Below are 24,481 nucleotides of genomic sequence, written 5' to 3'. Positions count from 1 at the left end.
GGCACTGCAGGGTAGGAATGAGGTGCGTCTGCAGAGTTGGGATGTGTGGGGAGCCGAGAGGTGGCATAGCCGGGGGCTGTGGGTTGGGATTGAGGGGCACTGGCAGAGCTGGGTGTGTGGGGAGCCCAGACCTGGCATAGCCAGGGGTTGTGGGTCAGGATTGAGGGGCACTGGCAGAGCTGGGTGTGTGGGGCTCAGAGCTGGCATAGCCGGGGGCTGCGGGTTGGGAGTGAGGTGCGCTGGCAGAGCTGGATGTGTGGGGAGCCCAGACCTGGCATAGCTGGGGGCTGTGAGTTGGGATTGAGGGGCACTGGCAGAGCTGGGTGTGTCTGGGGCCCAGAGCTGGCATAGCCAGGGGCTGCGGGTCGGGAGTGAGGTGCACTGGCAGAGCTGGGTTTGTGGGGAGCCCAGACCTGGCATTGCCAGGGACTGTAGGTCAGGATTGAGGGGCACTGGCAGAGCTGGGTGTGTGGGGAGCCCAGACCTGGCATTGCCAGGGACTGTGGGTCAGGATTGAGGGGCACTGGCAGAGCTGGGTATGTGTGGAGCCCAGGAGTGGAACAGTGGGGCGGGGAGGTATTTTGCTGCTTGGGATCGAGGGGCATCATTGAAGATGGAGCGGACGGGGGAAGCTTTGCACAGCACGTCCCCGCGATATGACTAGCTCTCCCAGCTATCAACCCACTGATGCACATCTAGGTTATCTCAGGCCCCCTGAGAGGTTCCTTGGGGTGAAACAGCCACTTCCTCGACTCCATTAGCCCCCCGCTTGGCATCAGAGCCCTGGCACGGCAGAGCGCTGCCGCTGCTGCTCCCCCCGGCTCTCTGTGGGGCCTTGAAATGAAACCTCTTCCTCTTTGTCACATCAAAGGCTCCCGGCTCCTGTTCTCCAGCCGCGCGTGGGGCAGATTAAATTCCTGGTGTGGCAGCACAGGGACGAGATGCTCAACTCAAGCTCTTGTCTGGGTGCCGGCTGACCGGGTGGGGGGGTGTCGATGGGGGGCAAGGGGGCACTGGCAGTGCTGACGCCCGCAGCGGCTGGGCAGGGGGTTTAATCTGTCAGGCAGCAACTGTCCGTTAGTGTCTTGTTATTAAAGTTTAATTTAAACTGTGTATCAAAAGGACAAAACACAGCTGAATCAAAGCGGCCAGCGGCACTTTTTAATACTTGATTGGATTTCAGGGGGGAGGCTTGCGTTTCCTTATTTATTTACTCGTCCCTGTCTCCGCTTTCTCTCTGTTCTGAACAGAAATAGTCCAGAGGAGGCCCGGAGGTTAATGCTCCGGCTGCCACTCATGCCTTCCAGCTGGGAGGTGCTGCTTTACCCTGCGACACTGCTGAGCTGGGTTCCGGTCCTAGGTCCGCACCCCGCTTGGGCAAATCGCTCTCCCTTCCTGTGCCTCTCTGTCCCCCTCCTGCCGGCTCTAGGCTGTGGACGCTTTGGGGCAGGGACTGTGGGTGCGTCGTGGGGCCCTGATTGTGGTTGTGGCCCCTGTAATCCCCATATGATTAAATCCAGGGGGGCTGAGTGTTAAATCCACAGGGAATTGGCACCCCATTGGGAGCTGGGGCGAGTGGGGCCTGGCTGGGACGGAGGAGGTAAGCGCTGGTGCCCAAGGGCACCGAAACGAGCCAATGTACATTTATTTTCCTTATCTCCTAATAATCTTCTGAGGCTAGAGAGGGAGAGATAAGCACAGCAGCCGCGGGTGGCGGGGGTGATAAGCAGCTTGGCTTGCAGCTCGATCCAGACTAATCAGAACCGCGCCGGGCTGGGTGACCTTGCCGGGCGGGCCGGCCCTGCTGCCCGGGCAGCCTCACTGGGCCCTCTCCTGGGAGCGGCTGGGCCTGAGGCTGCGTCCTGTCTCTCCAGTCACTGCGGGCCATGGACTCACGCCGGCACAAACTGGGTGGGCTGGGCTGGGCTGAGCCATGAGGGCCTTTCGAGACTGGCGGCACAGCGGCTCAGCCGAGGAGCGGGCAAAGGGCAGAGTCTGCCGTGGGCCACCGGCAGGAGGCAGTGGCGTTTCGGGGACTAGAGCGAGTTTGTCTGAGTGATGCCTGGCAGCGTGGCTGCTCAAGCTGGAGAAGTTGCCTGTTGCCCCAGGCTGGCAGAGCTTGTCTCCCGTCGAGAGCCGGAGCTGGGAAGCCAGGGTGCTCCATATTCCCCACCCCCAGGGGAAGCCACTTGCTGCTTCCGAGCACTCCTGGGTTCCCTTCGTGTCATGCCGGGGAGCTGTCCCGGGTCCCAGGAACGGCCACGCTGACTCACGGCTCGCTTCTCTTTGAGCTGCAATGGGATCGGATTGCTGTGCTCAGAGCAATGCTCGGACTGCAAAGCGAGCATTGACCACGGAGTCCGGTAACCTCCGTCTAGCCCCAGGAAAGGGAGAACGCCACTGGCCAAGCGGAACCTCGCTCTTCTGGGGTTCCTGCTGTGTTTGGATTGAGCCTCGGGCCGCTGCGGGGTTGTTTCTCCTGGCTGCCTTAGCCGAGGGGCCGGAGCTACATTCGTAGGAACCTTCGCAGACAGCATGTACGAATGCTAGAGGGGAAATACTAAGACGGGTGAGGTAGGGTGCCTGGCGTGAAATGAGGCCTTGTGGAAACTGGGTGGAACGAGGATAATCCAGGGGACGCAGTAATACCAGGGTACTACCAGGAATGGCAGAGTAGGTCGTGCTGCTGGGGGATTGGCACTGTATGTGAAAGACGCATCGAGTCAAAGAAAGTAAAAGGGCAGGATGCAGAGAGAAAATCTCTGTTCCTTGGAGCAGCGAGTCCTGGAACCCACAAGGCGGGCGGCTGTTCTTCATTTAGTGCGAAGTGTCACGCGGGGTCTGGTCCAAGAGGTGAATGCAGCTGAACTGCTTGATAATAGTGACCAGGAAGTGCTAAATTTAACAGCCTGGTCGGGGGGGAAATGCCAAAGAGCCCCACCACTTCCAAACGGGGAACGACACGGAAAGGAGGAAGCTAATTAGAGGGCACTCGACAGGAGCAGTCGCCAGAGTGAAATGCCTGCAAACTGCATGGAGACTATTTCAAAACACCATCATAGAGGCCCAAATACAAAAGAAACACTCGGGGGGCCAAAAAATGCCTCCAGGGCTCAGCAGCGGAGTCAAAGGGGCGGCTAGAGGCAAAACGTCCTCCTTTAAAAATAGGAGGTCAAATCCTCGTGAGGGAAAGAGAAAGGAGCATGGACTCTGGCCAGTCGAGCGTAGAAGTGTACTAAAGTAGGCCAAGAGAGACTCTGAAGAGCGCCTCGCTAATGGCACAGCGCAGCCCGTTACAGCCACTTCCTCACCCTCGGAAAGCGGGCAGAAGAGGGTTGGTTTCAGAGACAGCCCCCGTGACTTTGCTTCGTTTGAAGCTGATGCCTGGAGGTCAAGTGTGATGCACTGACCTGCAGCACCAGCTCCCAGTGTCGGCCCCAGGCCTTGGCGGGAATCCTCCAGGCCAGGGGCCCCCACAAGCACCAGCCTCCCCCGCCGTGCTGAGCGGCAGGTGTGGGGATGGCGGGGCCATTAACGGCACAGCAGCGAAGGGGAAAAGCACCTGCGTTAAAGGCTGCAGTCCAGAATGGGGGGGAAGGAGCCCTGAGCCCGCTCCCCTTCCCTCGTGGGGTCAGCGGGGCCAAAGGTGCTCCTTCCCCAAGGCCCAGAATAGACCTAAATGTCTCTGTGTCCTTGCTGGGGGTCAGAGCTGGGCAGCCGGGCGCCAGTGACTCAGAGCAGTGCTTTGTCGGGAATTCATTTGGCCTCTGTGAAGTTCGGAGGCTGCAAGCAAAGGTCAGGAGTTCTGGGACAGCCCCTCCAGACGTCTCTACCTTTGACAGCCTGCCGCCTCTCCATCATGTGAATCGCCTCCTATCCCCGACACAGACGGACACGAGCCGTGGGGGCAGCTGGTGAACACTGCTCGTGTTTCCTGGCAGAAATATGAACTCGACACGTGTCTGCGTTGTGTCCTGTACTGTGAGAAGCGCCGAATCCTGCACCAGGGTGCCGATTTCACCGCAGCAAGAGATTTCTCCCAGCCCACACTTGGCATGGTTGCTTTTTAAAGGCACGCAATCTACCTGAGGTGTGTTAGAACAAGGGAAGCCACGTGGATGCGAAGCCCATAAGAACGGCCATATTGGGTTACATAGGCACTGACTCCTTGGGGTGCTCCAGGGCTGGAGCACCCACAGAAAAAAAATAGTGGGTGCTCAGCACCTTCCGGCAGCCCCCTGATCAGCTCCTCCCCCTCCCTCCCAGCGCTTCCCACCTGCCACTGATCAGCTGTTCAGAAGGCACCGGGGGAGCAGGGAGTGAGGGCAGGGTGCCATCGGGCAGAGCAGGGGTCAGGAACCCCCCAGCAACTCATAAAGATGGTGCCTATGTTGGGTCAGACAAACTGGGGTTCATGAACCCTTGGGGGGTTGTGAAATGTATCAGGGGGTTCTCAGAAAAAAATCTGTAATGACGGACAAAGCTGTCCCTAGGGTCCCCGGGCGCGGGGGCCGGCAGCCCGAGCCCCGTGACCATGACTTCCTGGCAGAACCAGTTTAAGCTTTGTTGTAGTGGTGCGTTGTTTGCGTGGACAGCTCAAGACCTGAATGCTTGTGGGAGGAACTCTTTCTTTGAGCTGGCGTCTTAAATACCTTCCTGCTGTTTCACGTCTGATATCTCTGGATGAAACATGTAGGAGGCTTAATCGAATGATATGAGCTACAAAAGTGAAATCTTGGAAGAGTGTTGCCATTTTCATAACGTAATAAAATGTATAATGTAATGATAAATAATAATGCATTAATAAATAGTGTGTAATAAGCGTGTCATAAAAAATCCAAATGATTTCCAAGATCACTGCTTCTATGATTTATGCTCAGGTAAGGGAGAAAATCCCTGGAAATATTCATTTTTAGGAGGGGGGTTCGTGAGATTTGATATGTCCGTGAAAGGGGTTCGCAGGTTGTTAAAGTTTGGGAACCACTGATCTAGCCCAATATCCTGTCTTCTGACAATGCCCAGTGCCAGGTGCTTCTGAAGGAATGATCAGAACAGGGCAATTTATTGACTGATCTATTCCCTTATTGCCCAGTCCCAGTGTCTGGCAGTCAGAGGTTTAGGATCACCTCTGCAGCATGGGCTTGTGTCCCTGAGCATCTTGGCTAATAGCCACTGACTGATCTATGCTCCACAAAGCATCATGGGTAAAAAAATGCAACTGTACCCTGCAGGCGGTGTTCCTGTAATACCATTTGCTGCCAGCAGGGGGCGTTCTCTTTTTCCGTCCCTTCCCCCACCCCTCCAGCTGTCTCGTGGGTTGGGAAGTCTATGGTCGTGGCTTTGGAGAAGTAATGGGGACCTGGCGAGTGACTGCAGATCACTGTGGATGCTGGTCGTGCTGGTGCTGCACAGAGAGACGTAAAGATAGTAGGAACTTGGTTAGTCTCTTGGCTGACGTGACAGATTGTGGCTGGCCTCCCAGCATATCTAATCAGTTGGGTGTCTGTATCTATTTAGAGACTAACACATTTATTTGGGCATTCGATGAAGTGGGTTCTAGCCCACGAAAGCTGATGCCCAAATAAATGTGTTCGTCTCTAAGGTGCCACAAGGACTCCTCGCTCTTTTTGCAGATACAGACTAACAGGGCTGCTACTCTGAAACCTGTATCTGTTTAGTCACCTCTCCCTTTCTCCCTCTAGGTACATGATCACATCACTGGACCGCACCCATGCTGGCGTCTACCGCTGCATCGTCCGCAATCGGATGGGGGCCCTCTTGCAAAGGCAGACGGAAGTCCAGGTGGCATGTAAGTCACACCCTCCTCCATGTCTCCGTCGGTGGGTGAGTCTTTGCCCCAGGAGCTGGAGTGCCCTGAAGAGCCCACCAGAGCCCAAACAACCTTCATGGCCCACGGTGGGCAGATGTCATGGTTCTGAATTATGGTTCTGACTGAGGCCGGGGCCCCTCTGCGCTAGGTGAAGTACGAACACAGAACAGCAAACAGTCCCTGCCCCAAGGAGCTTCCAGTCTCATGTCTCTGCATGGGCAGAGCCCTTTGTGAGCAGTGGTGTCCTCAGGCTAAATACCTCACCGGGTGTACCTCCCCCGAGTCATTTCCACTCTTGTCGTTAAGAGATGCTCAGTGTGGTAGATTCCGGTGGCTCAGACACTGGCTAAGAGACCAGCTACAAAGGGGTAGGAACTGGAGCTCCGTTTTCGACACACTCACGAAGGGGGCATCCTGGGACTGGCTGGAAAAGGCGGGGAACAGTGAGGTGCCAAAATGTGCAGATGACCCAAATTTGTACCGTTTGTCAGGACACGGGAGAGGGCGTGAAGAACCTCAGAGGGGCCTAATGAAGCGAGGGGAACGGGCAGCATGACGGTAGATGGAATTCACTGCAAGACAATACACGCTGGAAGGAATCGTTTGAGCCACTCGTACACACTGCTGGGCTTGAAATTAGCTGCAACTGGGCCATGAGTCGGGGGTATTGGCAGAGTTGTGAGAGGTTTCCAAGACTGGGATAGCAGTGGGGCTGCAGGTCGGGATTGAGGGTCACTGGCAGAGCTGAGGGGCGGGGAGCCCAGGGCTGGGATAGCCAGGGGCTGCAGGTCGGGATTGAGGGTCACTGGCAGAGCTGAGGGGCGGGGAGCCCAGGGCTGGGATAGCCGGGGGCTGCAGGTCGGGATTGAGGGTCACTGGCAGAGCTGAGGGGCGGGGAGCCCAGGGCTGGGATAGCCGGGGGCTGCAGGTCGGGATTGAGGGTCACTGGCAGAGCTGAGGGGCGGGGAGCCCAGGGCTGGGATAGCTGGGGGCTGCAGGTTGGGATTGAGGGGTGGGGAGCCCAGGGCTGGGATAGCCGGGGGCTGTAGTTCAACATGAAGGGAGCATTGACAGAGCTGAGGGGTGCATGGCCAGACTGGAATAGCAGGGGGGGCTGTGGGTCAGGATTGAGGTGTTTTGGCAGAGCTGGTGGGGGCAGCTTGCCCCACTCCTATCTCAAGTCGGCATCGTCCAGGCTTCACTCAGGAGTAAAATTCACCCGGGAGCGAGAGAAATCCGTTCCTCTGAGTAGCCTTCGACAGGCGCCCAAAGTAAACAGCGTTTATAATCATTATGGAAAGCAAATGCAAACGCTGGTGCGGGGCAAGCCGCCCGCATAAATCAGCAGCCAGGCAGCTGCAGGCGCCCTAAAGAGCGGGAAAGGCTGGAAGGAAGATGATGGATTTCAGGCTGGCGTGAGGCGCGGGATTGCCGGATGGCTCCTGCCGAGCCGTGTGTAGCTGGCGAGTCTCGTCCGTCAGAGAGAGGGGGAAGAACTGGAGCAACGGGGCCCAGGAGCGTGGGGCTGGGAAGCAACGCCGGCAGGGGCGCGGCCCTGACCCAGACAGGGGCCCTGTTTGCCAGGCGCTGCACAGACACCTGGTGAGAGTCGGGCCCTGCCCTGAAGGGCTGATGGTGTAGAGATGAGGCAGGCAGGATCAGGCCCTGAGGCTGGCGCCCAGCGCAGGAGGCTGGGATGGCCCCTCTCGGGGGCGGGAGGGGAGCGCTGGAGCGGGGCAGCCCTCTGGGCTAGTGAGATGGAGGCCGCATGGCAAGCCAGTCTCAAGCGTTTTAACTGTCGGGTCACCTGCCCCTGCTCAGAGCCCCGTCTGCGTGGCAGCCTCCCCTGGCAAGGGGGGTGAATTACAGCTCCTAACTGGCCCAGCCTCTCCCTAGGAGCAAAGCTCTGCTAGAAAGAAAGGGTGGCCCCTGAGCTACGACTCCAGAGATCCGGGTTCAGGGCCCAGCCCTGCCACAGCCTTCCTGTGTGCCCTTGGGTGAGTCACTTCCTCTCTCCGGGCCCCGTTCTCCAGCTGTCCTGGGGGAGAATGATCCCCCGTCGTCTGTTTAGATTTCGAGGGACTGTCTCCTGCCACGGCTAAGTACAGCGCCTAGCGCCACAGGGTCCTGCTCTCAGCTGGGCTCTGCGTGCGACAAATCACGAGCCGAACCAGCCCCTTACCCTAGCCCCAGCCCAGCGTGCAGCTAAGTGGATTGTCAAGGCAGCGCAGACCGGCTGAGGTATAACAAGCCTGTTGCAGACAACAGTTTTCAAGGTGAAATATAAAAACAGCAGGACGAGGTTCCCTCAGTCGCCGTCCCTGACACACCCGGCGAGGGCTTTCACCCAGCCCGAGCTGCCCCCGTGGGACTCATAGCTGCTGGATCTGAACATGCAAACGCTCGTCTACGCTTTAGTTTGGGTAATGGAACCGCTCGTTGGCTTCTTTGAAAAATGTGGTGAAAAAGCCACAGTGACAGGCCCGGCGGGCTCTGGCTGGGAGCTGGTGGGAGAACAGGCTGGAAATAAGGCGCACGCAATTCACCGCTGTGACAGTATAGCTAGGGAAATGGGGGACATCCGAGTCACCGGTTCTCAGCAGTAACGAAGGGAAAAGCAAGACTCTTTCTCAAAGCCACGCTCTCGCTTGGCCAGAAGGTGAGGGCTGCGTGCTGGAATCACGGGGGTGAGGGTGTTCAGTGACGGAGGAGGTCACATTAGATGGTCCCCAAGTGCCATTTGAGCCTTACAAATCTATGAATCAAAAAGTACCGGCACACCCAGGTGAGCTCTCCTGGGTTCCTCAGAAACTCGGCCCACCCTCCGCAGTGCAAGGGATTTCCGGGCCGTGGTAATGAGCTGAGGAAGCTGTCTGAGCAAGGCCCCGCTTGTGTCTCCGAGCAGTGACAGAACGGTACAATCGAGCTGAGCGGTAACGGGGCCTTTGCAGCTCAGGCCTTGGTGCAATGAGTTTGGTGGCTCTGTGTGTGGACTGGGCTGCAGTACCTCTGCAGGGCTCTAGCACGCGATACTTAATCCTGTGGGTTAAAGCAGAGCTCAAGCAGTGCCCTGGGTATCGTGCTGGCCCCCTGCCCAGCGGTGATTTCACTCCAGTGCTGAGGGACTGGCTTTCTCCTCTGGTCGTTTGGATGTGAGCCCCACCCCACTCCTGAGTCACCCCCAAAGCTGGTCCCAGCCAGATCCCCACGAGCCCCGCTCCCGAAGAGTGATGACAAATCAAGAAGCTAATGAGAAATTAATAAGGCAGCTGTGCTAACAACTAATGATAATGGCGAAGTCGTTAAAAAAAGATTCTTTACATGTTTTTAATTACAGCAATTAAGGGAAGTCAGTAAAATATCTCCCCTCCCTCCCCTCTTCCTCACACACCCTAGTTTACTCCTATTTTTTTAAAACCGCGATAAATTTCCAGGGTGCAAACGGCTGAGCAGTAAGAAGGCAGAGTGAGACTCTGACCTTGCTCTCAATGCCACAGTCGTGAGTTGGCTCGAACCGTCCACACAACTGGCCTTTCACAGAATCCTAGAATCTCAGGGTTGGAAGGGACCTCAGGAGGTATCTAGTCCAACCCCCTGCTCAAAGCAGGACCAATCCCAACTAAATCATCCCAGCCAGGGCTTTGTCAAGCCTGACCTTAAAAACCTCTAAGGATGGAGATTCCACCACCTCCCTAGGGAACCCATTCCAGTGCTTCACCACTAGGGTGACCAGACAGCAAATGTGAAAAATCGGGACAGGAGGTGGGGGGTAATAGGAGCCTATATAAGAAAAAGACCCAAAAATCGGGACTGTCCCTATAAAATCGGGACATCTGGTCACCCTATTCACCACCCTCCTAGTGAAATAGTCTTTCCTAATATCCAAGAGTGGATATAAATAGTGTTTCCTCCTGCTTCTGTAACTCACTCAGCCCTGTCGACTTCCCCCCATGTGTTGGAGGGCTCGGGGGTTATCCACAGAGGGTTTGGAGCCTTGAATGGGTGTGCCTTCATTTCCTCAGCTCGCCCTGCACGCCGCTCCCCAAGGTGTGCTCAGCGGGCAGGCTGAATGGAGCATGGGGGGGTTGTCTTCGGAGACTGAACTCATGACCTCGAAGCATGAGCCTCTGCCGCTTGGGTTGCAGCACCAGGTCTATTAGTGTGGCAGCAGGAGGAGTTCACAGCCCTCTATGGGTCACCCCAATATGCTATTTCATTGTGGCACCTGGCCCCCAGTGCGCCAGGCGCTGTACAAACCCAGAACAAAGGGACGGTCTCTGCCCCAAAGCCTTTCCAGTCAAAGTCAAAGACATGAGACAAGGGATGGATGCAGACAGGTGGATGGGGGTGAGGGGGGAGGCACAAGGGGACAGTGAGGCAGTACCGGTCAGCATGTCGGGCTGTGGTCTCTGCACACCAGCAGCTGAACCATGGCCGAAGTTTTGTGTCGGCATTGCAGCAAAGGAGAGTCTAGCCCTGCCACGAGTCGGAGACAAAGAGCCGCCCGTGTCCTTCTGAGCAGCGAGGCCAGGACAGCCACGTTGGCCCTGCTCGGGATGGGGGCGAGCGGCAGGTCCATGCTGTGGCAAGGAGACGGACACAGACACTTCCCTCCTTAGCCCACGCTCCGGCGTTGGGCTCCGAGAGCACCTTGCCGGCTCCCTGCCGGCCCTGACGCCTTTGTCTCTGTTTGCTTTCCAGACATGGGCAGCTTCGAGGAGAGCGAGACGCACCAGAGCGTGTCCCACGGTGAAGCGGCCGTCATCCACGCCCCCCGCATCGCCAGCTTCCCCCAGCCCCAGGTCACCTGGTTCCGGGACGGCCGGAAAATCCCCCCCAGCAGCCGCATGTGAGTCAGGTCGGGTCCCAGCCCCAGCCCTGGAGGGACGCCTGGGGGCGGGGAGGAGCCGCTGACTCTAGGGAGTCCAAAGACAGGTGCCCCAGTGGCCCAACGGCACCGGCTGGAACGGGACGGGGTGAAGGTTTGGGGCCTGCTGCCTGTGGGGGGGGGTTGTCGTGGCCTATGCAGGCAGGGGGTCGTCTAACTAAATAACAGAGCAAGGCAAGCCTACCCCGACTGCACAAGACGACTTCCCCCCAGGCCGCCCGCACGGCAGTACTGGGCGCGGTCCCCAGGGCAGCAATCCAGCCAGGCACTAGGGCAGCGCTCACTCTGCATCCTACGGCGCCCCCCTGCAGCAGCGTGGCCCCGCAGGGCACGCTGGGGGCAGGAGTAGCGTACCGAGCACACTGGGACGGCGGTGTGGTGGCAAACACCAAGCCTTCCTCCTGCACGTGTCCACGCACCAGCTTCTCTCTCCTCTTCCCCGTCTTCCCGCTAGCATCACCCCTCTGCCTGCCAAGCACCTGCTGCACGTCAGGAGAGAGAGAAACTCCTGAGCACGTCCCCCATCGCCTCCAGGGGCCCTGTACTGCACCTTCCCCTGGGGGAGTGTGCGCTCCGGCGTGTCCTCCCCAGCAAACAGCCCTCTGGGGAGCCAGCCTGCCTACCAGTCCCCCGCCTCCTCCCCGGGCTCTGCGCACTGATTCTATTAAACGCCCGCTCCATCCCCCTGCCCCTGGCAATTCCAGCAGATTAATATTCATGGCGGAGTTCAAAGGGGTCCTTGGGAGCGAATCGGCTGGTGTCTGCGGGGTGGAGATACGGATCTGATGAATGCTATCAGGCTGGCAGAGGCAGGCCAGGGTGGCATGTAGCCACCAGCCCTCGGAGCCCCCTATCTGACCGGGAAATTCGGCTTCCTGCCCCCTGCCTGGTGATTAGCAGCCGCTTATCAACCCACTAGCCATGTCCTGCCCACGCCAGGCCGAGCACGGAGCGGGGAGGGGAGCAGCCGGGGGCGGGTTTGTTTAGTCGTTTATTTATTTGGGATTGATTCGCTTTTGTCCCCTAATTAAATTATCAGGCGGCTGCAGGAGCTCGACTAACTAACTACAGAACCCTGTCTCGGAGAGTAGGGAGAGGGGGGAAATGTACCCATGGCAACAATGGGTACCGAGGCGACGGCAGCTCTACATTTATTTAGCGCAGGCTCCAGTGATGGAGCTGCTTATGGTGACAGCTCGCATCCAAAATGCAGAGGATTCTCCCCATTTAGCATCCCCGCAGCTCTCCCACTCCTTACCGGCCTTCTGGCATCGTAAGGCCTTGGCCCCCTGGTGCCCCTGGTTCCTTCTCCACTTCCAGACAGCACCTGCACCGTGCCACTCTCTGCAGGATATTCAGTGCTGTCATTTTATCTCTTGATACACTGGTGCGTGGAAGGGTGCCACACCAGAGCCGCACCCACACATACCTCGGGACCCACCAGCGGAGCAGCACTGGGTCCGAGGGTACGTCTACGCTACAGCGGCACGGCTGCAGCGCTGTAGGTGTGCCGCTGTAGCGTCGACCCTTCCTACGCTGACGGAAACGGTGTTCCCGTCAATGTAGTTCACCCAGCCCGGCGGCTCGGTTGATGGAAGAATTCTTCCGTCCACCTAACTACGTTGCACAGGGCGTGAAACGTTTCCCAGCCTTGAGCACCGGAGCTGGCAGCGTTGACCAGGCCTGAGAGCAGCTGGCGCTGTGTCTTGCCTTGTTTGCATGCAGGACACAGACTGACTGACACTTTCCGTTTTAAACTGGCAAACGCAGGAAGGGTTAATTTCCTTTCAATGGAGTCACCTCCGAGGCAACAGCCAGTCGCCCCAGGCACTGGGCTGTTCCATACAGTCACTGCCAAGCGGTATCAGTGCAAAGTATTTATTATTATTGTCATTACATTCCTAGAGCCCCTTTCATCCCCGGGATTCCAGGGGGCTTTATAGTCTGGTCTTAGAGCCATCACGGCACCCCCACCGGACAGCAAACCGGCGCGCCAGCAGAGCCCGGGAATACGGCAAAGGGGCTGAACGCTCCAGGGGAAGCCCGGAGCAAAACAGAACCAGGCCAGGACACTAATAACCCAACTGCTGCGGCACCTCCTAATGGTGCGTCAGGGCATTGCTCAGAAGGTATTTCAGAGCAAAGAGCACCCCCTGCTGACGGACCCGTGGAGTGCTGGTTCTTCCCAGCAGAGGGAAGGGGATAGTCCTGCAAAAGGGAGCCACGTTCCTTTTGATCTCCAAGATCTCTGTAGCGATTGGGTTCCCAGCCTTACGCAAACCCCCAGTCCTGGGCGCCTGCTCGTTGAGGTCCCCTGCCTTCGGGATAACCCATCCCAGCATGCATCAGGGCCCAGCAGCCTTCCACAGCTGGGTGGGATTCCCAGCTCTGATGGCTCCATCCCGGCCGACCCTGAGTGCAAAGAACAAGTTGGCCCCAAGCTCTCTCCGGCAGCCCCAAGGTGAAAGAATTAGCCCAGGCTGGTCAGTCTAGAGCTGCCACTTTTTCCGGGATTTTGTGGGATCGCACTTCTCACCAGCTCGGCTGGCACAGCTGTTAACGGGATGCCCAGATTATTCAGGGCTGCCACCCCATTGTCATGCGGCTTCTCAGCCTTGAGACACGCTGCTGCTGCTATCAGGGCCACCCAGAGGATTCAGGGGGTCTGGGGCAAAGCGGGGGAGCGGACATACTCACCGGGTGGTACTCCGAGTCTGCGGTGGCGGCGGCGGGTCCTTCGGTTGCTCCGTGTCTTTGGCAGCACTGAAGGATCTGCCGCCGAAGACCCAGACCGCCGTCGGGTAAGTAAAAAGGCACCTCTAGCCAGGAAAGGGATTCTCGGCCAGGGCTCACGGGGCCCCCCGGGCCCTGGGGCAAATTACCCCACTTGCCCCCCCATCTGGGTGGCCGTAGCTGCTATGCCATGACATGCTGCTGCCTCCCAGCATGTGACACCGGTGTCGCCATTGTGCAGTGAGCTTGTCATGCGTGACAGGGTTGTTTGGTCCGAGGGCTGGTTTAAAGTCTGGGCATTGTAGGCCTGGGCCACAGCTCCTGGAGTCGCACGATGAAGAACATCTATATATTTGTAGCTCTCATGCATGCAAAGAAAAGTTTGAAAATGTGAATTGAGCATGACTATTGGTTGCCTGAGTCTGCAGAGAGCCTGAAACAATAGCTCCAAGATGCCTCATTCATCTTAATTCTGAAACCTGCTGCCACTTGAGGAAAGGTGGGGCCACAGCAGGGAGGTGGAGCCATATGGGGGTGTACCTGCATCCCTGGATTGTGCTAAATTGTGGGTCAGGCTGCTTTGAGATCAGGCAGACAAAGTACTGTTTCCTGGACCATCTATATTTTGAGGCCGCAGTAGGGCATTTTGGACTTCTCTCGCAGCCTTTCAGACGCGTGTCAGACATCTCGATCCCCCCTCCCGCCAACCCGACTGCAGGGAGGCAGAGACATTAGCAGAGTGAATCCATTCAGACCCTGCCACGCTCACCTAATGGGAGAAAGTGAAAAGAACTCGACTGGATTTGTCCTTGTTAAACTAGCATTAAGGATGCTTAACAGATGTCGCGGGCGCATCACATTAGGATCCGGAGATAGACTTGACAAACTAATGGTTTTGTTTATCATTGAGAAAATGAATTAAAAAAAAAAAGCGGGAGCCAGACAAAATGGGAGAGGGAAAGCGCTGGCACTCACGCAGGCTGGAATAGTCTGCTGGGGGAAAAATGGCTCCCTCTCCCCACACAGACAGATACATTCATAGTGAGACATGCATTGTCCCCTGGGCTAGTCCTTAGGAAAGATCGCTCTCATACCAGTCTCCTCTTGGCTTGTGTGCTCACCTACCTAATGCACACACACACAGGTAATAGCGAGGTGGTGCCCAGCCTCGGCCATGCGCATGTACATGGCGTGTGTAAACATACATACCAATATTACATGCTATAGCCCCGCACACACGTAATCGTTCTGGATTGCATAGCCTATAAGACACACACAGATAGAGACATTCCATACACACACACACACGTGTAAGCATGGGTAACGGCCCCTCTGCTCTGGGCATCCTTGGGGGTTGAACTCTGAAGCCCTAAAAGCCTGAACGTCTGCTGCTTTAGCTAAAGGAGCATCTCCACTCACTGGCAGCTGTAGTAGGCTTGTAACTTCTTATGCAGTCCAGCTGCTAGAGGAGCCACATGCTCCCAGTGTGTGTTTCACACTCCCATGTGTGGCTATATAAATACTTACACAGTGGACACACACTTGTCCCCATGTCTCCGGACCAGAAATACACACCCAGGCAGACACTCCCACGCAGTCTCTCTCTCTCTCTCTCTCTCTCTCTCTCTCTCTCTCTCACACACACACACACACACACACACACACACACACACACACACACACACACACACACACACACACACACACACACACAGAGTGGTGGCAGCAGCATTGGGCGCCGACAGCCGCAGCGAGCTGGAATTGAATTTGTAACCCACATTATGTGGGAATTGAACTGGTCTCTTTTCTATTTGCAAAGCAGGATTGAGGAGATAAAACTCCTTTATCTCATATTTAATGGCAAAATATATTCCTCAAACCATTTTATGTTTCCAGCAGATTAGATCATTGGGTAAAAAAAGAAAAGAAAAACCTATTAATCGGCAACTGTCCGATCTGTCGCCCCCTCCCTCAATGCTTAGGCACTGGGCAACATAAAGACAGACGTGATCAATTGTGTAAATTCTGCTCATTGTCCGAGATTAAGGGTTTTGCGGGCTTGTTAATTTGTGGCTTCCTGCGCTGCGCTTGGCACCTGCTGGGGTATTTTACCTTCTTAGTGAAACCCGCGATGGGAGTGTGTGAACTGAATCTGAGCTGCCTTCCCCACCAGCCCCGGATCCGAATGTCCGCAGGGGCCCCTGGACCAAAGATCCCTGAACTTGAGGGCTGTCCCCCCCACCTTTGCTCCCCTCCTCTCACGCTGTCTCCTCTGCGCTGCCCCTTCCAGAGCCATCACGCTGGAGAACACCCTGGTCATCCTTTCGACGGTGGCGCCCGACGCCGGCCGGTACTACGTGCAGGCCGTGAACGACAAGAACGGGGATAACAAGACCAGCCAGCCCATCACTCTCACCGTGGAGAGTAAGTGCCGGGCTCCAGGGGGGTGTAAAGGGAGCCGGTTGGAGTTTCCAGAGGCTGCCCCAGGGGCTTGTTCCTCAAAGGAGAAATCCAGGAATCGCAGGGAAAGAATACGTGCCCTGCTGGCCCAGGGCCAGATCCAGGGGGCGGGGTGTTGGCATTGGGTTGGAGCCGCAACCTCCAGACTTGGTGCAATGTGCTCGGGGGGAGGGGAGGACAGCCTGAGAGAGAGGAGAGGCAAGGGGTGACTGTGAGGCCAGCCAGAGGCTTGGGGTAGCTTTTGTGTGCAGGCAGGCGGGAATGCAGGCGGGCGGGAATGCAGGCGGGCGGGTGTGCAGGCTGGCGTGTGTGCATGGGTGGGCGTGTGTGCATGGGTGGGCATGTGTGCAGGCAGGCGGGTGTGTGTATGTGCAGGCGGGCAGGTGTGTTTGGGCGGGCGGGTGTGCACGGACGGGCATGTGTGTTTGGGTGGGCAGGTGTGCATGGGCTGACCGGTGTGTGTGCACAGGTGGGCATGTGTGCACGGGCAAGCGTGTGTGTTCGGGTGTGTGTGTGTGCACAGGCGAGCGTGTGTGCACCTGCGGGTGTGCACAGGTGGGCATGTGTGCAGGCAGGCGGGTGTGTGCACGGGCAAGCGTGTGTGTTCAGGTGGGCGGGTGTGTGTACACGGGTGGGCATGTGTGCAGGCGGGCAGGTGTGTGCGCACTCTCTCTTGTCTGTGTAGAACAAGAGGAGGGTGATGGGCCCCCCTGCTCAGCCTGGCATTAACCAGGACTGCCAGGGAGCAGGGAAGCCTAAATGGGGACGCTGGCTCTGTAGTGCCGTTGGTGCCGGGGCTGGGGGGAGCAGCCGGCCACAGAAGGTGGACCGGGACGTGGGGGTTGCAGCTCGCTCCCTACATTCTTTGAGGGACTGCTAATAGTTCTCCTGGCTCTGTCAGGGCCCCATCCCATCCCATTGCTCCCCACCCAGGAGGGTCCCCCCAACTCCACAACCCCAGTGTCTCCAGGCCATTTTACAGGGCTGTCTCTGTGCATCTGGCTTTCTGGCCCCCGCTCCTGTTGGCTCAGGCCCAAATTTAATTTGCAGTAAATCTCTTCGGAGGCTCCGACTTCTGCTGACTTAACAGCTCAGCCTCCTTGAAATTTATTTCGGCTCTTTGGGCCGTGCTGCAGGAGCCGGCAGGCACTAATTATATCACCAGTCCAGCCCCCTCCCCGTACGCCCTCCCTCCGCCACAGGCTGCCCTGGCCTCAGCACGGCACATCCCCTGCCCTGTCCCTGGCGATGGGGGCGGTCTGGGCAGCGCCCCCTTGCAGAAAGGGCTGGATTTCTTTGCAAGTGAGCCGCCCCTCCCCTGTGGCTCTCATGGGTTCTGTTGGTTCCAACATTTCCTGCCCACGTATGCGGGGCTGTCGGCAGGGACTGGAGCTCCGCATGGGGCAGCTCCGCCCCACTGTGCAATTCCTGTCCTGGGCTCTGCATCCCAATGGCTCTGCCGGTGCCCCTCAATCCTGACCCACAGCCGCTGCTTTCCCAGGCCGGGGCCTAGCCTGCCAGTTGTGGTTTTGCGCTGAGCACTGGGTTCCCCTTTGACCTCACCTGGCCATGGCCCTCCCTGGCCAGTGCCGAGTGACCCGTGCCCCGGAAAGAGCCCAGGCTTGGTACAAAGCGCCCGCACGAGCTCATCCCTTTGCTCTCTCCCTCCTGCCGTTTGCTCTGCAGCTGCTCTCTGGCTTTCCTTGCCGGGCTTTATCTGCCCGGCCCAGCCTGGCGCGCCATTAATCCGTCGTGCTGTACTGATGTGTCCCGCCACGTAAATAAACAACGCCAAGGCCTGTTTATGGATTCAGCGAGATCAGCAGCTTTCACGCCGATCCCATTTTTACAGCACCTACATGAGGGTTTTTTATCATCGCAATTATTTTGCCTTCTACACTTCCCCGCTCCCTCCTCCTCTGCAGGAGCCGCGGGCGGCGCGGGGCTGCCGAGATTACCCCAGGGGGACCATAGCAGGGGGCAGGGATGGATACCCGATGCCCTCCAGGGCTTGTAGGGACTGTGCGGGAGGGTGGGTTACAGAACCCCCTGAACCCTTTCCCAAAGGGGATGGCCAGGCACTCAGCTAAGCACTCTTGGCATCCCTGACCGGCTGGGCACGGGACCCCCGGGTCTGGGCAGCTGGTGGGCCAGACCGTGATGGAGAGCAGGTGGGTGCCAGCCCCCACTGAGCCGGGAGTCGGTGTGGGGCAGAGCGGAGCCGTGTGGAGCCTGGGGAGGTCTCCGAGGCAGGACTGCGGGGCTCCGACTGACTCGCCTGCTGCCTGTTCCCAGCCACCGAAAGCACAGCCCCCTCCCCCTCGACTCGCACCGGCTCGCTGGCCCTCCGTGCTGGTGCATGGCCCCGCCCCGCGAGTCCCGTCGGCCGAGGAGGCGGGCGCTTTCTAACAACCTGCTCTGCCGCCTCGGCTCCCCTTAGATGTCGGCGGCCCGGCCGATCCCATCGCTCCCACCATCATCATCCCGCCCAGGAACACCAGCGTGGTGGCCGGCACCTCGGAAGTGACCATGGAGTGCGTGGCCAACGCCAGGTGGGTAGCTGCCCCCCAAGGTCCCGGGGGCTGGACTCGTCTGAGGCCTATCCAGGGGCGGATCCTGAGCAGGCTCCTCTAGGAGTGAGGTGGGGTTCCTGACATAGGATTAGTGCCGCCCCCCATCTGTGCTGCCAGCTGCCGGGGGACCCCGGTTGGCATGGGAAGCTGGCCCAAGATGCGGAGAATGTGCCCCAGAATGGGCCCTGCCCAGGGTGGGGACGGCTACAAAGGCCCCTTGGTGTCCTGGTGCTGGGTGATAGGGGGCGCTGCTGGGTCAGGTCTGCTCTGCCTGCCCCCGCCCCATAGCGAGGGAGGTCCCTGGCTGGGCCCCAGAGCCCCTGTACCAGGAGAGAGCTCGAGGGATGCAGTGCAGAGGGGAACGCTGCCGGTCGAGACCGGCTCCAAACCCTCCTCCCGCTGCGGGCGTGGGAGACAGCCCAGTGACATGGGCAGGTATCCTGCTGTGGTTGTGGCCAGAGACTCCCCTCGGGCTCGGGGTCCCCTTCTGCTGGGCCCTGCAAACGTAGAGGGACCAGATCCCTGGCCCAGAGCTGCTCTGAAACCTCCTTCCCCCTAGGATGCCTGGGTCCCCGTTCCCCTGTGGGCTGGGAGGCTCCGGTTGCAGTGGGATCCACGGGGGGTGGGGGCTGTGTCCGGGGCAGCTCTCCTACGCTCTCCTCACCCCCCCAGGCCGCTGATGAAGCTGCACATCGTCTGGAAGAAGGACGGGGCGCTGCTCTCCAGCGGGCTCAGCGACTACAACCGCCGACTCACCATCCTCAACCCCACGCTGGGCGACAGCGGGTACTACGAGTGCGAGGCCGTGCTGCGCAGCAGCAGTGTGCCCGCCGTGGCGGAGGGCGCCTTCCTCGCCGTGCTGGGTAAGGGCCCGGCTCTCTGGCGGCCCAGGCGAGTCTGGGGAGGTCTCAGCGCTGGCCCTGTCGTGCTGGGTCACCGTTCAGCCACTGGCCAGGCTCCTGCCTTTGCTCCTTCTGGGGTCTCAATGCCAGGGACCCGTGGGGAGGAGCGTATCAGCGCCAGCGCCCGGGCTGTGAGTTGAGGGCTGCCGGGCTCTCTCGGGCGCGCTCCCCAGGGCTGCACAGCAAGGCAGTGGGGCCCCCCCGCAGCCCCTCCGCTGCCTCCAGCACCTCCTGTGGGTCAGCCAGGGCCCCTCCCGTGGCTGGGGCCCATCAGAGCCAGGCCCTGGGGGTGCCCCCGGTTGGCTGCTCCGTCCAGTGGCCGGGGAGAGGGCAGCGGGCTGCTCCGGTTGTTCCTGTCTCCACCTCTGGGGGTCTCGTTGCAGAGCCGCCCCAGTTTGTCCAGGAGCCGGAGAGGCACGTCACGGCCGAGATGGAGAAGGTGGTGACCATCCCTTGCCAGGCCAAAGGTAACGTGTCTCCTCCCACCCCCGGTGCCCTGCTGCTGCCCAGACCCGGGGCTGCTCGTGGCTAACGCTGCCTCTCGGGGGCGGGCTTTGGGTTGCAGGCGTCCCACCGCCAGCCATGGCCTGGTACAAGGACGCGGCCCTCGTGCACGTGGAGAAGCTCTCGCGGTTCCGGCTGCTGGGCGACGGGAGCTTGCAGATCAGCGGGCTGGTGCCCGATGACACCGGCATGTTCCAGTGCTTCGCCCGCAACGCCGCCGGCGAGGTGCAGACCTCCACGTACCTGGCAGTGACCAGTAGGTGCCAGCTCTCAGCCCTGCAGGCCAGGGAATAGCGCCCAGCAGTGGGCCCAGGACTCTCGGGTCCTGAGCCCGTCGGAGCCTGGCACCAGCCCCTCGAGCGTGCCACAGGCTGGGAGCCCAGCAGGGACGGGCCAAGGCTGCCCCTGGCCGGGAGACCTCCAGAGAGTATCTGGCTAGGCTCTGCAGGGAGTGGGGTGGGTGACTCTCCCGGCAGTCAGTGCTGACCCCTGTGCGGAGCTAGGGGGCGCTGTGCTGTGGGGAGCCCCAGTAGGAGGCGCTGACCCCAATGCCCCAGTGTGGCGCTAGGGGGCCTGTGCTGTGGGGAGCCCCAGTAGGAGGCGCTGACCCCAATGCCCCAGTATGGCGCTAGCGGGCGCTGTGCTGTGGGGGTGGGGATCTCAGGAGGGGGCGCTCTCCTCTGGCAGCCAGTGCTGACCCCAGTTCCCCAGCACAGGGTGCGGGAGATGCTGCCTGAGGATAAAAGGGGCACTGTCCCCGGTGCCCCTTCACTGCCCGTCCCGTGCTGGGCAGTGCTGCCCCGCCCCTCATGCAGCATGGAGGGAAGGAGGGTGCCGGACAAGTGCGAGAGCAAAAGCCACTGGGGCGCGGGGCGTCTCCCCAGGCATGGGAGGGTGCTCAGGGTGGCAGTGGCTCCCAAGCCCTTGGCATGGGTCAGCCCAAGGGCGAGGTGTTGAGAGCCCGAGCGGGCCAGGGGCTGCCGCAGCCTGATGGTAGCTGCTGGGTCACCCCGGAGCTGGGCCGCAGGAGCCGCTTCACAGGCTTCTCCGTGTCTCCTCTGCTCAGGCATCGCTCCCAACATCACCAAGGGCCCCCTGGACAGCACCGTGATCGACGGCATGTCCGTGGTTCTCAGCTGCGAGACCTCGGGGGCGCCGAGGCCGGCCATCACCTGGCAGAAAGGTAAAGGCGGCCCACGGGGAGGATGGGCCACGCCCCAGCGCTGCATCTCTGGGCGCAGTCCCCTGGGGTCCTTGTAGGGCCCAGAGCTGCGAGCACCCCAACTTCCCCCAGCCAGAGCCCCGCCCCATGGCAGAGCCCTCCTGTTGCCCCATGCATCATACCCATGCAGAGCCCTCCCTCACTTCCCAGCCGGCACCTGGCCATTCTCCCAGCTGCCCAACCTCCTGCTGCCCAGGGCAGCGCCCCCCTTCCACCCGGTCCCCACCCCACTGCTGAGGCTGGGCCCCCCTGCTCAGACCGGGGGAGCAGTCAGAGGGTTAATGCCAAGCCAGCGCAGAGGGTGGTTCATAGTATCCCATGTGCTGGGGGGGTGCAGTGGGCATTGGTCTAGTGTGACCTGGGCAGGGCATCGAGCCTGGGGCAGGAGCTTGGGGTTGGGGCCGTGTTCTGGTTCCTCCTGCCCCCTGGCTGGAGTGGGGGGAAGACAGTGGGTGTTGCCCCAGTTCATTGCAGCTGGCAGCTCCCAAAGCTCTGTGCCATGCCCCCGAGCCAGAGGGCAGTGGGGGGTGTCGGTGCGTGGGCAGAGCCTGTGGGGGACTCAGTTGGGCTCTCACTCCCCGAGCAGTGCCCTGCCCCATAACATCGGGCACGTGGCAGCCAAGCCAGGTCCCATTGCTGCCGCCCCCGGCATGTCCCGCTTCTAGGAGCAGCGTCCGGAGCTGCGGCATCTTGCCCTGTTCCTGACATGCCAGGTCACCCGCCCCCTCTGGGAGGACAGCTCAAGGTTACTCTGCTTTCCCCGCAGGCCCCCATCACTGCCCTGTCAAAACCCGCCCGGCGCCCGCTCTTAATGCCGCAACGCTCCTTGTGAGAAGGTTCTTGCTTCTTGTCCGGGGCAAAGCCAGCGCTGCCCGCCCCCGGCTGAGTGCCCGGGAGACGGGCAGTGTCTCCTGCTGGCATTTCCAGCCCGGGCCAGACCAGGGGGTCGGCTCGGTGAGCATGAGATTGAGGGGCTCAGAGCCAGGCACAGAGCAGGTGTGATGGACCCTGCCCAGCTCCGTCGATGCCCCTCAATCCGCAGCCCCCCTCTTATCCCAGCCCTGCAGGACTCTGCAAACTCATGTCACTTGTGAGCGGGCCGGTTTGCAGGCAGGTCTCCTGGCCCTCTAGCTCCTCCCCGTGTGGCTCGGAAGCACGGCGCTGGGCTGGCCTCCGGGCGCCAGGCTCTCCCTGGCCATCGCTTCCCGCGGATGACGGGGTTTTCCCCTCTCCACACAGGGGAGCGGATCCTGGCCAGCGGCTCGGTGCAGCTGCCGCGCTTCACCCTGCTGGAGTCGGGCAGCCTCCTCGTCAGCCCCACGCACATCGCCGACGCCGGCAGCTACACCTGCTTGGCCACCAACTCCCGTGGGGTGGACGAGGCCTCTGCTGACCTCGTCGTGTGGGGTAAGGCCGCTCCGCCTCTGCTGGGCCCCGCCCCATCAGCCCCCGCTGGGCCCCAGCCAGACCCAAACCGACGGCCCCAGCACCAGCTCTGCACGGCTCTCGCCACGGGGCCTGGTTTCCCCAGCGCCCCCTGCTGGCCCCGTTGTGAGGCTTACGTGGAATTCGACCCCAGGCCCCTGGCATGGCAGGGCAGAGCACGAACCCTCCCCCTCCCCCCAGCCAGGCTGTGACGCTCTCTCCTGCCCTCCGCCCCAGAGCCCTGCCGGGGCTGGCCCCCTGTTGGCAGAGCCCCCCCCGCATTCCCACGAGTGGGGGCTGCTGCTCACTATGTGTCTGTCCCCAGCCCGCACCCGCATCACCAGCCCCCCTCAGGACCAGAGCGTCATCAAGGGAACCAAAGCCTCCATGAGCTGCGGCGTCACCCACGACCCCAGCGTGGCTGTCAGGTACGTGGCCTTGGCTTAGCAGGGATCCGTCCTGGGAACCCCGGCTCCCAGCCCTGCTCCCGGAGCTTCCCGGCAGGGCGTCCGGGGGGTCCCAGCCCTGCTCCCGGAGCTCCCCGGCAGGGCGTCCGGGGGGTCCCAGCCCTGCTCCTGGAGCTCCCCGGCAGGGCGTCCGGGGGGTCCCAGCCCTGCTCCCGGAGCTCCCCGGCAGGGCGTCCGGAGGGTCCCAGCCCTGCTCCCGGAGCACCCCGGCAGGGCGTCCGGGGGGTCCCAGCCCTGCTCCCGGAGCTCCCCGGCAGGGCGTCCGGGGGCTCCCAGCCCTGCTCCCGGAGCTCCCTGGCGGGGAGGGGGAGAGGTTGGGGGGTCCCAGCCCTGCTTCCAGGGGAGTGGGCAGGGACTTCCCCATTCCCCCAGGCAGGGCAGAGATGCAGTGGGTGAATTAACCCCCCCCACGCCCCGAGTGCTGGGCAGGTGGGAGCCAGGGGACCCTCCCTGCAGAGCCAGAGACCCCAGCCCTGACAGATCCGCTCCCCTGGCCCCGGTTGAGTATCTGATGGGGGGGATAAATGCTGCCTTGCTGCGGGAGCCCCCCCTGCCATCTCAGGTGCCCCCCCATGCCCAGCGTCCTGAGCCGTGGCATTGCAGTGCTGCACTGCCACCCGGTGCCCGACCTGGGAACAGCGCCTATGGGAGGCTGCGAGCCGTGCCATGCCCCTGCCGCCGTCCCCAGGGCAGTCAGCGTTCACGGGGCAGCTCATGCGCCGCGTCCCGCCGAGGGGCCAGTAGGACTTCTCCAGAACAAGGGCCGTCGCCACGTTACAGAGAGACAGGGCTGGGTCTGGGGGCTACGTGGGGGCTGGGACACCTGGGTTCTCCCCCAGCTGTCGGAGGGGAGTGGGATCTAGTGGTTGCCGCAGGGGGGCTGGGGTCAGGACGCCTGGGTTCCATTCCCAGCTCCAGCCCTGAAGCCCGTGGTGGCCTTGCGGCAGGTACATCTGGGAGAAGGACGGCACACCCGTCAGCGTGGACAGCATCCCGCGGCTCCGGCTGGACGAGGAGGGCACCCTGCACATCTCCCAGACCTGGTCCGGGGACATCGGCACCTACACCTGCCGGGTCCTCTCCGCCGGGGGCAACGACTCCCGCAGCGCCCACCTGCGCGTCAGGTGAGGGAGCTGGGACAGGAATGCAGGGGCTCATCCTCCCACCTAGACACCCTCCCGGCTTCCTGCTGTGGCATCTCCCCCTTCCCCCTGCCACAGGGTCCCCTCCTGCCACGGCGTACCTTCTGTGGCATTCCCCTGCCCACGTACCCTGCCTCCTCCTGCCACGGGGTCCCCTCCTGCCACTGTGTACCTTCTGTGGCATTTCCCTGCCCACGCACCCTGCCTCCTCCTGCCACGGGGTCCCCTCCTGCCATGGTGTACCTTCTATGGCATCCCCTGCCCACGCATCCTGCCTCCTCCTGCCACAGCATCCCCTTCTCCCTTCCGATGCGGCTAACCGGGACACTCTGCAG

At 60.6% G+C, this 24,481-nt stretch overlaps 2 protein-coding genes across 13 annotated transcripts in view; both read left to right on the top strand.

The window, feature by feature from the left end:
- Positions 1-24,481, top strand: part of LOC135974812 (serine/arginine repetitive matrix protein 1-like) — a 244,884-nt gene that overhangs the window by 101,507 nt on the left and 118,896 nt on the right. The window lies entirely within an intron of this gene.
- The window catches only part of SDK2 (sidekick cell adhesion molecule 2), a 175,248-nt gene that overhangs the window by 116,366 nt on the left and 34,401 nt on the right, over positions 1-24,481 (top strand). For 11 of the 12 annotated variants that reach the window (XM_065563709.1, XM_065563705.1, XM_065563703.1 and 8 more), the window contains 11 exons: positions 5,703-5,809; positions 10,532-10,679; positions 15,742-15,875; positions 18,352-18,463; positions 19,157-19,347; positions 19,770-19,853; positions 19,952-20,146; positions 20,957-21,073; positions 22,352-22,519; positions 22,863-22,965; positions 23,952-24,128. In XM_065563709.1, coding sequence (XP_065419781.1) covers positions 5,703-5,809; positions 10,532-10,679; positions 15,742-15,875; positions 18,352-18,463; positions 19,157-19,347; positions 19,770-19,853; positions 19,952-20,146; positions 20,957-21,073; positions 22,352-22,519; positions 22,863-22,965; positions 23,952-24,128 — 1,536 coding nt within the window. Of the gene's footprint in view, positions 1-5,702; positions 5,810-10,531; positions 10,680-15,741; positions 15,876-18,351; positions 18,464-19,156; positions 19,348-19,769; positions 19,854-19,951; positions 20,147-20,956; positions 21,074-22,351; positions 22,520-22,862; positions 22,966-23,951; positions 24,129-24,481 lie in introns of those variants that run through there. The other variant, XM_042840968.2, reaches the window with a different exon arrangement.

This window comes from Chrysemys picta, chromosome 12 (assembly GCF_011386835.1).
Source record: "Chrysemys picta bellii isolate R12L10 chromosome 12, ASM1138683v2, whole genome shotgun sequence".
Taxonomy (NCBI): domain Eukaryota; kingdom Metazoa; phylum Chordata; order Testudines; family Emydidae; genus Chrysemys; species Chrysemys picta.
The sequence above is the reverse complement of the archived record's forward strand: the minus strand, read 5'-3'. Positions and strand labels throughout refer to the sequence as shown.